Source organism: Lepidochelys kempii, chromosome 2 (assembly GCF_965140265.1).
Source record: "Lepidochelys kempii isolate rLepKem1 chromosome 2, rLepKem1.hap2, whole genome shotgun sequence".
NCBI lineage: Eukaryota > Metazoa > Chordata > Testudines > Cheloniidae > Lepidochelys > Lepidochelys kempii.
The window spans coordinates 235,157,524-235,173,293 of NC_133257.1; the positions used below are offsets into that span (position 1 = coordinate 235,157,524).

Sequence of the window (15,770 nt, forward strand, 5' to 3'; positions counted from 1 at the left end):
GGATTCTCTATGTTTTGAATCTGATTACCCTGTAAGGTATTTACCATCCTGATTTTACAGAGGTGATTCTTTTACTTTTTCTTCAATTAAAAGTCGTCTTTTAAGATCCTGATTGCTTTTTCATTGTTCTTAAGATCCAAGGGTTTGGGTCTGTGTTCACCTATGCAAATTGGTGAGGGTTTTTATCAAGCCTTCCCCAGGAAAGGGGGTGTAGGGCTTGGGGGGATATTTTTGGGGGAAGACGTCTCCAAGTGGGCTCTTTCCCTGTTCTTTGTTTAACACACTTGGTGGTGGCAGTATAGGGTTCAAGGACAAGGCAAAGTTTGTCCCTTGAGGAAGTTTTTAACCCAAGCTGGTAAGAATAAGCTTAGGTGGTCTTTCATGCAGGTCCCCACATCTGTATCCTAGAGTTCAGAGTGGGGAAGGAACCTTGACATGGTGGCAGAGCGTTGGGATCATTTTAAGATTTTTTTTAGATAATTTTGTGATTTTTTTTTAGATCATTTTGAAGCAGAAGCACAGTAGGATTTAAAAGGACATTTTTTTTCCTTTGGTCTGCTTGGAAGCAGGTTTTAAGCTAAAAGCAGTTAGAGTTTTTTTGTCTCTGCCTGGGGGCCAAAGCAGCAAGTGTAGCAAAGGGATTTGTCTTTTTTGAGCTGGAGTTTTCTCTACCTCAAGGCAGGGTAGTTAACCTCCTGCAGGGAAATTCATAAGTTTTCACAGACCTGAAAAGTTTTTTTTTTTTAAGCTAAGAGTAACTAGAGGGTTTTTCTGTCTATTTGCCTGGAGACAAAGGATTTTTCTGTAGGCTCAGAATAGCTATCAGAGAACATAGGTATCACATTACAGCACACACAAAGAATTTACAAGCCAGTTTTTTGTTTTTTTTTTTACTCTCGGGTGTAAAGTTAGTTAAAAACAGAGAGGCTAAGATGACAGAACCCAAGGCAAAGAAGCCAAAGAGGCTGCCCACAGGAGAGAAATGGAGGTAAAGGAAAAAGGATGGAAGCATGCTGAGGAGGAAAAAGAGGCTGCCCACAGGAGAGAAATGGAGGCAAAGGAAAAAGAGTGGAAGCATGCATTGGAGATGGAGAAGGCAAAGGCTCCGCAGAATAGCAATCCTTCTCCAGTTACCGCTTCACATCCCAGGAAGTTCCCCACCTACAAGGCAGGCGATGATATCGAGGCCCTCTTAGAAAACTTTGAGATATTGGGGGGGAGACGTCTCCAAGTGGGCTGTTTCCCTGTTCTTTGTTTAACACGCTTGGTGGTGGCAGCATCGGGTTCAAGGACAAGGTAAAGTTTATACCTTGAGGAAGTTTTTAACCTAAGCTGGTAAGAATAAGCTTAGGTGGTCTTTCATGCAGGTCCCCACATCTGTACCCTAGAGTTCAGAGTGGGGAAGGAACCACACAAGGCATCTCCTTCCATGGTACCTGAGCACCTAATTCATTCTTGGACTAATTCATTTGTCAAAACAATTGTGTGACAAACTCTGCTTTACAATGATGCAAAAAAGGTTCAAGGGTCATCTGGAAGTTAAAATAATTAAAATGTCTGAACTTTCTTATGCAAAAGAGATATTAAAAGTCTCCTACCATGTTGATTGTAATGGAAACAGTGTAACAGATTGAACTGTTTTATCTTTAAGGAATCATGAGCCCTTAAATCTGAGGCTCAGAAGAAGAATAATTGACTTTGTTAGTGAGTGGCCATGTGCAATTTTAAAGATGATTTGCTTCATATTTTTTTGGATGGCACATTTGTCTGGCTCATGGTGGCCAACTCTGGAGGTTACTGTAGGCAGTGCAGATCTACGAATCCTGAGAGATTGGAAGTAAAGTTGATTTTTTTCAAGTTAGTCTGAATTAACTTGATTAAATGGCATTATTATTTATTTACATTGCTTATAAAACAACACTTAAGTGTTGTAAAATTCCAGTATATTTAGTATTACTATATAAATACTCAGTGCTGTTACTCAGCTATCATCAGATACTGAAATGTCAATTTAATTATGCAACACATTCTCCCTGCAATAAAAATACAGTTTTCTGAGATTTATTAAACTTTTTCTGAACTCACAACTTTTGCCTTTGCCTTTTTATGCCACCTAGGAATCCTGATGGATGTTAAGGTCAAATGGGAAAAAAAAAAAAGCAGCAGCTATTGGTTCTCTTAGTTAATGCAGTCACATTTCACACCTTGACGCTTGTGTTTAGATAGTAAGCTAAGTATGATGGCCTTATCCAAGGCCATATTGGATGTTATTCCCATCATAAAACCACTGTTTTGGATGACACAACTGCGTATGGGCAGCCCCAGCAGTGAACCAGAAAAGCTGTTTATCTAATTTGTCCTCAGCACAGTTGTGGACGGTGGGAGCCCCATCACTAATGCAATAAGTAATGCATTTATGAGGAAGTATTACAGTGATGTGGCCTAAAGATCTTGCAAACTCGCCCCATCCCCCAGCCCTTTAGCCAGATGACTCTCTAGCTACTGGATAACTTTGGACAAAATCGACCTGAGATAATTGACCAGTCCGATTTACATCCTGGGGGTCTTTCCTTGTCTTACACTTTGCAATCAAATGTAGTAGAGTATCTAATTATAAGCAAGCTTTTACTGGTGCTAAGAGTATTTTCTGATTAGGCTTCCACTTTTGGCTCCCGCACGCAAAAGGCTATGATAGGTGGCTCCTGCTTGTGGTTGGCTCTGACCTGGTGTGATAGAAAGTCTCTGAGAAGTTTTCTCCCTACCTTAGGCTCCTGCGCAGGGACTGTAGGGTGGGGAGGAGAGCTGCTACTCCATGCTATTGCCACTTGTTAGCACCAGCCTCTCCAAAAAGAGTGGGGTGGTGTAATGGCCACAGCCCTGTCCCCATACCTGCCAGTAGAGTTGGCTAACTACAGAAGGCAGTGCAGGCTGCACCCATTTAAAAGGCATGTGCTAATTTGTATCCTGGGTTGCTCCAGAAAGAATGCTAGCAGTGATATCTCTCTGTGTTTGGGCAGAATCACATATAGTTTCTCTGCATGCAGTTCATCCAGTGAAAGCCAAGCCAAGTGGCTGAACCCATATGATTTGTACAGGGGAATGGCACCTGCACTTTGGCATCCTGCTAGTTGAGGAATATGACCAAGATACGACATTCCACTTCCTATAGCTGATGTGGGATAATTGCTCATGTATAAGGATTGGCAAAGATTATTGCACTCAGTAATGTTTAAAAGCGTTACTCTTAATTTACCGTGCAGGTGAGAGAGTTTGATTCTGGTTTTATTATAAGATGATTGAGATGTATGATAATGTACGCCGGAAATCAAACATCTCTTTAATTGTGCTCATCCTTTTACTTGGGGACAGCAAGCAGAGTATTCCCATTACACTTCACTTTACACCTTCCTGGAATTCCTGCATCCAGCCACCTTGCCTGCTGAAGAGGGTTCAGGTGAGGTCTGTCAGTACCACTCCTATTTGGGAATTGAGAAATGCAAAGCTCTCCCACTGCATAGAAGCAGTTCATACAAAAATTACCAGCCTATTTTTATGATGTTAACATTTTTAACATATGCTCTTCTCCCATGGTTAAACAGGAGAAAATATGTCTATGCCTGTATCTGACTTTGTTCCTGGTGAATCATATAGAATCTGTACCTTGGTTTAAACATAAAATGTCATCACATTGAAAAAGCCTGCTCTGGGATAACATGCTAAGTAGCTCCTGGGGTGGTATCTGAAGTGCCATTTGAATACGAGTATTCAAAGTGGTGTGCACACATAGCCTAGGGTAGGTGATGAACATAAATGAACGATTGCATGATTGAATTTCTAGTTTGTGCCTGTACCGGGCATGAAGCAGCTCCTCTACAGTGTGAACATAAAAGATACCCCCAGGAAAGGGAAGGAACATGCAAGTAATGCTTGGATATTTCCCAGTGGGAAAAGAATATCACTGTGGCAGAGTGTAGTGCCCAGCACAGAACAACCCCCAACCAGTTACAATACAGGTGATGACTTGTTCCACACAAAGATCAACTGAATCGCAAGAAATAAACCTAATGATAGAATCTAAAGCCTCAGAGCTGTCAGCGATTGGGCTCCAGAAAGACACGGTTTTGGTTTAGTTGTGCTTCTCTCAGAGAGTGAGATTGGTGTGACAGTCTTGTTTTCTGAACAACTGGCTAGGAAGAGAATTATAAACTGCTTGCCTGAAGAATGAAACTGAGGAGTTTCTCCAGCAGTACTTTGTTTTGCTGAGGCACCATGCTGCTTGTGCAGGAGGTGCCAAGTATGATTGAGAAAGCTGTTGGAACTGGGTGTACGTTCAGTCTTTGCCCTGCCCTTCTCCTCACACAACAACTGGCTCTCCCCGTGTTCCTGTGAAAATCATACCAAACAATGTAAGCAAGTTCCTTTCTATTCCTGTACAGTCAAAATGTGCAGTTGCTTTGGTAACACTGAAAAACAAGCAACCCTCCCCTTTTCCCTTGCTGCGGGGGAGATGGAAGCTAATCTTGGGACATGGGGTGATGAGGGCACATTCTTTCTTCATGCTAAGATGGTTGGAGGGGTCCTCAGGAAGGCTGCGGCAGCACATTCTTCTCCTTCCTGCTCCCGTGCAACACATTCTTCTTTCCTCCTCTCCTGGGGTTTTTTTGCATCCCATCCTGCCACTGGGGTCTCAATAGCACATTATTTCTAACCCCCCTCTGACTCAGGGAGGAAAGCTTGCCAGCACATTCCCTCTGTAGGAGACAGGAGGGGGAGAGGATACCAAAGCATATTCTTCTTCTCCAGACCATAGCTGGTTTTACAGTCACAGGCATCACTGGCTATAGATCATCTGGTCTGTTTAGACCCAGCTGTCATAATGTTTATGTACAATCCTGTGACCGGGTCTGATGGCAATCTTTTATTCCAAAAATTTAATGATTAAAGGAAAAATTATCAAACTCTGGCACTTCATATTCAGCACCATAATAAAAGTAGTCTGATCTTCAAAGGTCCTGTAGCTTTCATTGACTTCACTGGGACCTGTGAGTTCTCTGAAAATCAGGCTAATTTTATTGTGTTGACTAAATATCAGTTTAGAGGCTTAATTTTAGGCCACCTACTTAAGACATTTTTGGCTTAGATGATCATAATAAATACATGGACATAAGAATGGAACCATTTAAAAAAATCCTGCCTGGTCTTTTGCAAAATAAAGAATTCTGGACTGTATGTAGCGTTCTTTAGCATCCTTAATGTTCTTACCATGTGACAATAACGTGGGCTATGGGTTTGATCGCACAAGTTGATTCCTCATCATCTTCTACTTCTCAGCCTGCCCCCCCCCATAAAAATGTATTTTCCTAACCTTTCGTTATCAGTTTTGTATTGCCATAATTTAATTTGAACAATAAAATTGTTTCCAGATTGTCAAGTGTGAGATGGAAAGACAGTGTTATTTATATGTTAGTAAAGCAGATAGTCTTCTTCCAGTTCAGTTTGGATCCAGAAAGGTTTTTTGGTGATAAACCTGAAAACTGCTTTCATTATTAAGTGACAGGAACACTGCATTAAAGTTTGTTAGAATGGTTTTACTTCAGACATGTAGTGCTTGCTCTTTGTTCCACTAGATGGTTTCAAAGGTTACTGTGGTCCAAAGCACTTTTCTTAGTTCTGAGGTCAATAATGGTGGAAACAGAAAATGATGCAACATATTTCTCAATTTAAAATAAATTAGGTCAGATTCGTTAACATTTTAGGGTGCTCTTAAAGTGGCCTTTCTGCTTGAAAACGAAAGGGGTGTGTGTGTGTGTGGGTTAAAGCAATGATCGGACACACCAGAGTTTATCCCTTGATGCCAGCTGACTCAGCCCTCTCCTTCTTTGTGTCTCCTCTGCCTTCAGTAAGGATCTTCTCTGTCACAGATGTTTCTGGTGTCCTGTTTCCTTGACATCATCTTATGGAGGCTTCAGAGATGCAGAATCTCTCTCAGCTCCCCACAGCTCATTGCTTCCCAACAAAGTGGAATTTCATGTCCAGAGTAGGTGTGAGGCGACCCCTGGTGACTAGTTGCAGAGGTGGTGGCATCCTTTCAATCATTTCATGTAGCTTCAGCCATTTATTGACACCCATGCTTGATTTTCCCATACCAACTAGTATTCTTTATGGAACCAACCTGAAGCTGGTACTGGGACCTGATACTGGGAGCAGGCACTGCTATATGCCTAGCTCACTTGTAAGATGGCATGTGGATGTGGTAATGTAGTAAAAACCTAACTCTGAATGTGTTCCCCCGACCATTTAGTTTACAATGGCCCAGAGTATGAACGTCCCAATTTCTCTTGTGCACATCTTCTGCAAAGTAGTATGATTGCTACTGCTGTATCAGGCCACTCATCGTTTGGAAGGGGTTGTTCCTGGCCATCTTGTTTTTCGGATGATTCTTAGCATGTTCTGGAATGGCATTAGTCTGATTTCCCACTGATTGCTCAAGGGAAGTAAAGATAAAAATATAGCGTCATGCCACATTTTATACATGTGTAAAACATTAAATGTATTAAATATTTAGGGCCAAATTTTCAGAAAGGCACACTTGAGGTATTACACTGTTATGTATCTACAGGCCAGCAGTTACCATGATGACATGTGAAAATCAAGGAACTCTGTGTGCAAATGGCTATTTTGGAACCTGTTGAGCTGGTCTCATGGGCATTTACCTGATTTTTATGTACACTTCTGTTAAATACACGTGCAAATATAGATACACAATTGTGTGTGAACCTCCAGCTTCCCTGTCCAAAAATGTGGTCCTTGTTGTTTAATACAGACCGGCACCTCAAGAAAAATATTGACAATAGCCCTTATGTACCATATTTATTCTCTATTTCTTTTCATCTACTTTTTTTAATTAGTTAGGACATTTGCATGACAATGGGATCTCTTTATTTTAGAGTTAATGTCTTCTTGCTTTACCTGAAGTCCTATGCCTGTGATTGTGACATTGCAATCATTTTCACAGCAGATAGCTATGATGTCAAATGCAAAGAATTCTGATTTTGGGTGGGAAGCAGGCAGCTGGAGCAAATTAAATGCTTCTGAAGCAAAGATTCTGGTTTTGCGCATAGTTAAAATACTAACAACAAGGAGCCTGAAGTCCTTCATCGTATAGTCCTTATACTCAGGTAGAACTCTAGTCCAATGGAGATTAAAAAAACACAAGAAAATGTATGTATAGCTGCAGAATTGTTTCTGGGGAGGATGATTTTCAATAGTTTCCAGGAGTTATTAGCTGACGAGCTAAGTGCCTTTTTCGTGAGATCACTATATTAAAACTATACTTTTTATCATCTGTTTTTTATCCCATGCAGATGTCTTTGTATTGTCTGTTTGTTATCATACGACACTTTGTCTAAAACCAGGATGTGGCCAGCCTTTTTAACAAGGTGTATGCAAATTGATACCCATGAGCCTTTGCACAAACATCTTTCCAATCCTGTGATAATCATTCATCTAGAAAAATGAGTCTGAAAGCAAATATATCTGGCTTTAACAAACGATTCTCTTGTCTTACAGAGAGAGGATGCAAGCCATGGAGAAACAGATTGCCAGTTTAACTGGTCTTGTTCAGTCTGCGCTTTTTAAAGGGCCAAATACAAGTAATAGCAAAGATGCTTCTAGGTAAAAAAAAGAATTCATTAAATCTGTTTCTCTGTAATTATTGTTAATGATCAATCAGCAAAATTAAACATTTAATGTAATAACAGAAGACTGAATGCTCAACATTTAAAAACTTTTTTATCACTTTTGATAAGAGCTGGATTGTTAGGCAGAGCGGGAAAAGTATTCCAGCCAATGAATGGAGATTTAACTGCATTGTTCTTGTTGATGTTAATAGGAATAATATGGTTAAATCTCTGTGCTTAGTGCTGGAAATGTACCCCTTTGCTTAACCTGTATTTAAAAGCTTATTTTGAAAAACAAACAAACAAAAAACCCACAAATCTACAATCCACCAGCAACTTAAATGAAAAAAACAAAACAAAAAAATCCTGACAACAACAACAAAAACCCAGTTTGTATGGTCAACAGGGTAATTTTTATTTAGTTATGATAAACCTCACTGCAAATCTACAGTAAAGCTAGTCCTTGAAAGTTGCTTAAATAGCTATTTGCGAGAAAAATTCCGTTTTGGAAATTTTAAAGCTGACTTTTCTTTTCTTTCTTTCTATAGTGAGAAGATGGTGAAAACCATGTCCAGTAAAAGCAATATTGACAGTGCAGGTAAGACCATTCTTTTTTAATTGTACAGAATACACAAATCTACACTGTAACTCAGAGTCCTGTAGATATTAACATCTTATGGGAATGCTAATGCAACTGTAATTATAGTGTCAGAAGCAAGGCTATAGGCAAAGGATATGAGAACCAATCAGTTCCTTGTTACCAGTGGTTACTTGAAAGGGACAGTATATGCACACCTGTGCAGGGAGCCAGCACAAGGTTTAGGTAAGGCATAGCCCTTGTGCTGGTTCTCAGAAAAGGGGTGAATTTCACTGCATATGCATATCTCCTATAAGGCATATTCCAAATCCGGACTTGTATTGGGGGATGTCAAGGTTCCTCCCCCACTCTGAACTCTAGGGTACAGATGTGGGGACCTGCATGAAAAACCTCCTAAGCTTATCTTTACCAGCTTAGGTCTAAACTTCCCCAAGGTACAAAATATTCCACCCGTTGTCCTTGGACTGGCCGCTACCACCACCAAACTAATACTGGTTACTGGGGAAGAGCTGTTTGGACGCGTCCTTCCCCCCAAAATACTTCCCAAAACCTTGCACCCCACTTCCTGGACAAGGTTTGGTAAAAAGCCTCACCAATTTGCCTAGGTGACTACAGACCCAGACCCTTGGATCTTAAGAACAATGAACAATCCTCCCAACACTTGCACCCCCCATTTCCTGGGAAATGTTGGATAAAAAAAGCCTCACCAATTTGCATAGGTGACCACAGACCCAAACCCTTGGATCTGAGAACAATAAAAAAGCATTCAGTTTCTTACAAGAAGACTTTTAATAAAAATAGAAGTAAATAGAAATGAAGAAATCCCCCCTGTAAAATCAGGATGGTAGATATCTTACAGGGTAATTAGATTCAAAAAACATAGAGAACCCCTCTAGGCAAAACCTTAAGTTACAAAAAAGATACACAGACAGAAATAGTTATTCTATTCAGCACAATTCTTTTCTCAGCCATTTAAAGAAATCATAATCTAACACATACCTAGCTAGATTACTTACTAAAAGTTCTAAGACTCCATTCCTGGTCTATCCCCGACAAAGACCAGCATATAGACAGACACACAGACCCTTTGTTTCTCTCCCTCCTCCCAGCTTTTGAAAGTATCTTGTCTCCTCATTGGTCATTTTGGTCAGGTGCCAGCGAGGTTACCTTTAGCTTCTTAACCCTTTACAGGTGAGAGGAGCTTTCCCCTGGCCAGGAGGGATTTCAAAGGGGTTTACCCTTCCCTTTATATTTATGACAGGGGAAAAAAATAGTGGTATCCTCACAAACTCCACCCAAGACAAGCTCTTCCTATGTGAGGTACCAAAATCCCATAGCGCTCACAGCAGACTGTGCAGATATTAAGAATATGATCGCATGTGCTCTGCTGGGCCCTCCCTCTGCAGAGTTTAGATACAGCTATAGGCAAGGCAGGTTTAAGACATAGGAACTTGCCTATGACTATAGCTCTGAGTCATATGAGGGTATTAGCATCTTGGTTACATTATTTTTAAAAATTGCTTCTGTCCCTTATGGTTGGAAAGGAACTTGAAAATGTGACCCAAATGTAACCAATGCAGTGATGTGGGCTTGAGTGTGCAGACCAGCTCCTGCAGAGAGAGGTGCAGCAGCCAGTAGAGTCAGTGAGGAGACTCTATGATCCCACATTCAGCTCCAGAGCAGACCAGGCTCTCGTTGCTTGCATTGTTACTAAAACTCTATTTATGCATATTGAGATGGTTTAAAATATTATTGAATTCCTTTTTACCTATCCAAATTGTCAACTAGTAAGAGAAAAAATGGTTTTTATCCATTGTGGAAATGTCCTATATAATTTAGTAGAGAATTACAACCTTTCTGTAGGATGTTTAAACATTCCTGTAGAATTAAATAGATAATTCTAGCCCTGATGTAGAATTGTATTGGTGGTATTTAAAGCAAACAAACCAGCCCTACGGACAAGGTGTAATTCTAAATTAAATTCTGTAGATTTTTAGTCACTCGCTACAGACCCCTATTACATTTCTAAAGAAACCTATAGATTTCATCTCTATTAAATTCTGTAGGATTTTTCTGTAAGGGTAGTTTGGCAATAAGATGCTGTAGATATAATGATGCTAAGAAACATAGCAGTCAGCAAGATAGCATTTTCTCTTATTAAGCCACATTGATCTGTTACTAACTATTGGCATCCTCCTACAATGTGTTGGGTAGTCATCAGTTCCTATGAAGCCAATAAAGTTTGAGGTTCCTCAGCATATGTCAGGATTAGGTCATATTTAGAGTCACAGTTCTGGGCAATTTTGAGGGGCAGGATAAGGATATTACAAAAGAACATGCCAGCTAACATAAGCACCCATGCAACTACAGTTCTTTAAATTATTTGCAGAAGTGTCAGTTGCTCTGGCAGTCTTCAGCAGCATTTGTTAATTTGTCTCTTTCTGGGCCTGTGTGTCTCTATTGCAGTGGATGCAAGCAGAAGCAGTTCTGTAATTGCTAGCAACTGTTCCAACTAAGAGGACTCTGGTCTGGCATGAAATACAGGTTGCCAACCTTGCAGTTTATTAGCAAATCTATTGTACCACTCACCAGCCATTCCAGTGGTGATGTTAATTCAGCTCCAAGAATTCCGTTTCCCTAGAATAGCAGTGTGACCTCAGATTGAACATGGTCAATAGAGAAACAGACCAGAACTAAAAAATATTGAACATATGCAGCAGAGAACAATTTAAGAGCCTGATACTAGAACTGGATCCCTCCAATTGAACCCTTGAGACTGCATGGAACCCCACTGAAGTCAGGATCTCACCCTAAATAGGTAGGACAGTGTTCTTTGGTATAAAAACAGTACAGTTTGTAAAGAAAAAATGGCTGTTCAATACTTTCAGGCAATTTGGAGAAAAATAATCTGTCTTTCTAGGAACTGCAATAGGATCATATTCAATAACATTCCTATTATCTTCCCCAGTCATTACATGATAAAAATAGATAATATTTTGCAGTCACATAGATCCTGTCAAATACAAAGCACTGTAACAACAATAACTAATTAACCTTCAAAATGTCCGTACTAGGTAGCCATGGCAAGTATTATTTATTCTCTTTTCCCTGATGGTGAAACTGATGTAGGGAGATGTTCCCAAGACCACATAAACCAGTCTTATGACTGAATCTCTCCTGGCAGCCAATACTGTGCCCATTCCCACTAGACTGATATATCCTATATTTTGAACAATTTGAAAGGTTTCTGTTTCTGATATTATAGCACATGCACATTAAAAAAGCATTTATAATAACTGGAAACTTGAAATCTACCCATCTTTGTATTTCACTTCTTGTAATGGCACTGTGTACCTTTTAGGCCTTCTGGCTGTCCCTGTGCCTTTACTAACTCACACAAACCTTTTTTGCAGCACTGTTTAGGGATGGAGATCATGACTCATGCCATGACTGAGACCTTGTATTCATGCAGCTAAGTTCCCCTTAGGTCACTAAGTCACTAAGTTCCCCCTAGGTCAGGTTTATGCATGTCACCCACAAGTGAGGGTTGCTACATAAGCCCAAGTTCCAACTCCTATTATCTTAAATAAAACCAGATTTTACTCGCATAGGGTAGTAATAAAGGGGGGGGGCTTAAATAAAAGGGTATGTAAAATACACTCTACAAGAAAAAGCTCTGCTTAGTTACTGAGTTATAAATTATGTTTATATATATGAAAACTTCACATAGTACAATAATCTTTGGACTGACAAAGCAAGGACTGCCGGTGTTCAAGGCATTACATGTTCCAAGGTATGTGGATAATTCAAGCTCCTATTTCCTTTATAGCTCTGCTCAGCTTGTCAGCATATGCTAAATAATGCCTTTATTTTTCTCCAAACATATTTGAATTTTAACATACCTTCACCCTCCAAAATCAGTTTTGTTGACTCTCATTTGGTTTTGACCGATCCCTGACATGGATTAGGTATGGCCATTAGGCAATAGCCTCTTAAAATACACACTTTCACTTAACTACAGCATACATAGCCATCATCTTTAGTAATTTCAAATAACACTTTAAAACAGAGCTATAGAAAAACATTGATTGAGCAATCCCTTCTAGAGCACTGGTAAGCAGAAATGGGAATTGCTTCCCATCCTTAACAAAGAAACAGCTGTGGAAGATAAAAAGTGACTCAGAAATATAGTACAACATTATATTGTACATCACATATCCTGATGACAGGAGACTTTGATCAGACAGAAATAATATGGGAAAGGCTCATTGGAAACAAACTCAAACCTTCTAAATTGTATATACAGGTACCTATCCGTGCTTTAATATTGTTATCTCGAATATGGTATTTCATGAAAACCAAAAAGCAGTATCCTTTTAGTTTGCCAACATTTTGGGTCCTTTAGCTTGAAATATTAAATAAATAAAATGAGACTGTTACGGTCATAAAGTTTGCTTATCATGTTTTTTTCCTTTAGACTCAACTCTGTTTTTTTCACAGAACTCTGTTACACACATCACAGAAATAATAATAAACTGCACAACAGGGTTAAAAAAACAGTGATCTTCCACAAATTTAGTTATGCAACTGCCACTGACGTGAATGGGAATCCTATAACTATGTCCCTATAAACTACTTCAGCCCCCAAAAGCTAAGAGAAATTAGAATATTAGAAATATTCTGTCTATTGATTTATATCTCTCCCAGACATACGCACACCAACAAACACCCACCAACCCTCACTCTTTTCCACCCTATTTTTCTTTTCAAGTGGCCAGGATAGAGAAGGCACATAAGACAATGTGCTCTTTAGAGAACCTTTCAAAATCTGGGAACCACAGCTTGTTAGTGGTGAAGTTGCAGCTTTAACTTTGAATGTTCTTATTTTGTTTAGTGGACTCTATTCCAGTATTTGTGAGATTCAAATGATTGTGACACTGTATTCCCTAGTGATATTTGAATACAAGAGGGCTATTTTTAACGAGTGGATGGGCAACCCAGTTCAAAAAATCTTTGTATTTGGCCTTATCTTTCTCTTCAGCCAAGCCTGGATCAAACCCAAACCTCCTTTAGCGGCCTGGATAGATAAATAAAGGTGTTCTGAAGGATAGTAAAATGGAAGGAGAATGATGGTCTTGTGACTATAGCAAAGGACTGTGAGTTAGAAAGTCTGGGTCCTATTCCATGCCCAGCCACAGACTACCTGTCTGGTCCTGAACATGTTACAGATACTTCACCTCTCTGTGCCTCTGTTTAAAAATGGGGCTTCTGTTCAGCTTTGTTCACTAACTTTTGTAAAATACTTGGATGTTTTCAATACAAAACACTATAAAAGTGCAAAGTATATTTTGTATTAAATGTCTTTTCGCTCTTGCCTAGCTGGCCTTCTAATCACCAGTCTATAGCCTAGGCCTGCTTCCAAGAGAGAGAACTACACTCCCCATACCAACTATCTGCTCACTCAGCTGTCTTGTTCTTCCTTTCTGATGAAATGCCAATCTGTGGAAACCAACTACTGATCACCAGAGCACTTGCACGCTTGCTGAGAGCCTGCCCTATACTAATATTTCATATTCCAAGTGCTTCCCTGTAGTGCTTGAGAAAGCAATGGATACAGGGGTGAAAGTAAGTTAGAGGACTTACCGGTGCGCCGAAGTCCTGAGCAGGGGGCATGGCCTGAACTGGAAGAGGCTTGGCCTGAACCAGAAGAGGCTTGGCCTTAAATCCCCGGGCCCTTTAAATCTTGATTTAAAGGGCCCGGGGCTCCAGCTGCGGTAGTGGCGGCTGGGAGCCCTGGGCCCTTTAAATCACTGAGGAGCCCCGGGGCCTCCTGACTGCCACCGTTACCCCGGGGCTCTGGGCTCTGGCAGAGCTTTAAAGGGCCTGGGGCTCCACTGTGGTAGCATCTGCCGGAGCCCCGAGCCCTTTTAAATCCCCACCAGAGCCCCGCCGCTGCTACCCCAGGGCTTTAAATTGCCATCTGGGAAAGCCGGTCCCAGTACGGCACACGGGCTCTTACCAGTACGCCGTACCAGGGCATACCGGCTTACTTTCACCTCTGAATGGATACCGTGGCTAACAGGTGGCTAGTGCAGGCTCATGGCAGTGGTTGGAGTGGCACATCAGAGAACAAGAAAAAGACCTACCTGTGAGAGGGAGTGGCAGGAAGGGAGATTAGGTTGGGCAGGGGGTGGGCACTTGTCTTTTCGGGAAGTGGATCACAATCCAGCTCTAGTTACAAGGAGGACAGGCAAGTGTGGGAGGTATATGTACTGGTTAGGGGCCAGATTTTCGTGAGTGCTTATGGGTACGAGGCATACGCCTGCCTGTCTGATCACTGGTTTGGTGATTGAACTGTGGGAGCTATTGCCTGGGGCAGGGATTAAAAGGGTAGGCTTTTAAAAAAATAAAAAGCCCAGAATTGTAGCTAAGAATCTGAACTGTTAAAGAACAGCTTTCAGAACTTTTTGGGAATCCTGTCTGTATTGTCTGTGAATTTAATATTCTTCTTTTTAAAAAATGCAAAAAAAATGGTGCATATGGGATGGAGAAAGTGAGATGTCCCTACAAAGAAAGCTGCATCATACATATTGGCAGATGCATAGATAAGTATTGATGTATATTAGACTGCAGTGTGAAATGTGCACAGGATAGCAATAAACACAAAGGCTGCTTGTTTCTCAAGCATTGCATTTTGTAAAGGAGCTCCTTAGAAGGTAAGCGAGTATTGAATGATGCTGAAGTGTAGCAAAAATATGTGATAGCTTGCTCAGCAAGGAAATGAAGATGGTGTTGTTTAAGTTATTTAAGATCTAACTGGAGTGTGTTTAAGTAAGGTATAGCATTACAGCTTCAAGCCGTGGGTTAGAACAGCCTTTTGTCTCTTCATGTATCAGGAAGTCGATGGTATGGTACAGCAGTGTACTGCGTGGGTGCAGTCCATCATGCATATGCTTTTATGGACAGGACTTGCTCCTTTGTTTCCTGATTTTATATACTTAAATAAACCAGTGAAGACGATTTTTACAAATCCCCCAGCCTCTTTTTAAATGGAAACAAAGACACACATCAGAAAATGGACAGTTTGCCTTTTTTTCAAACATCTTCCATGTGGGAAGGATTTGCGGAAATAACATGATAAGGCACATACACCTGTTGCCAAAAGAACAACATGTTTGCAGCAGGCTGTGCTTTATCTTTGTATGCTTTGCTAGTTGACTCAACCAACTAATGATTAGTGGACTGGGTGTAAATATAAGTCCACAGGGTTCATTTTCATGCAGTGGGTGTGGTGTGCAGAGTGTGCCTCTCTACACTGAGGATTTATCCTTAAAAAGCAAAGAAAAGCTTGCAATTCTAGCTTTAGCTTTGATTTCATTAAACTTGTCATAGAGCGGGGCATGGGTGAAGCAAATAGTGACCTAAGCTACTATGCACAGGAAGGATTCCCATCTTCATTGACAAGTTGCTTTCAGTTTATGCAGGCTGTACGT

The 15,770-nt window shown here is 40.6% G+C and overlaps 1 protein-coding gene across 20 annotated transcripts in view; it reads left to right on the top strand.

Moving 5' to 3' along the window:
* KIAA1217 (KIAA1217 ortholog) overlaps positions 1-15,770 on the top strand; it is a 547,348-nt gene that overhangs the window by 477,450 nt on the left and 54,128 nt on the right. For 17 of the 20 annotated variants that reach the window (XR_012157585.1, XR_012157583.1, XR_012157584.1 and 14 more), the window contains 2 exons: positions 7,570-7,674; positions 8,228-8,277. Coding sequence is in view for 17 of the 20 variants with exons in the window: in XM_073334251.1 (XP_073190352.1) it covers positions 7,570-7,674; positions 8,228-8,277 (155 nt within the window). In the remaining 3 variants the exon portion in view is untranslated. The remainder of the gene's footprint in view (positions 1-7,569; positions 7,675-8,227; positions 8,278-15,770) is intronic. The other 3 variants (XM_073334247.1, XM_073334261.1, XM_073334259.1) reach the window with 1 other exon arrangement.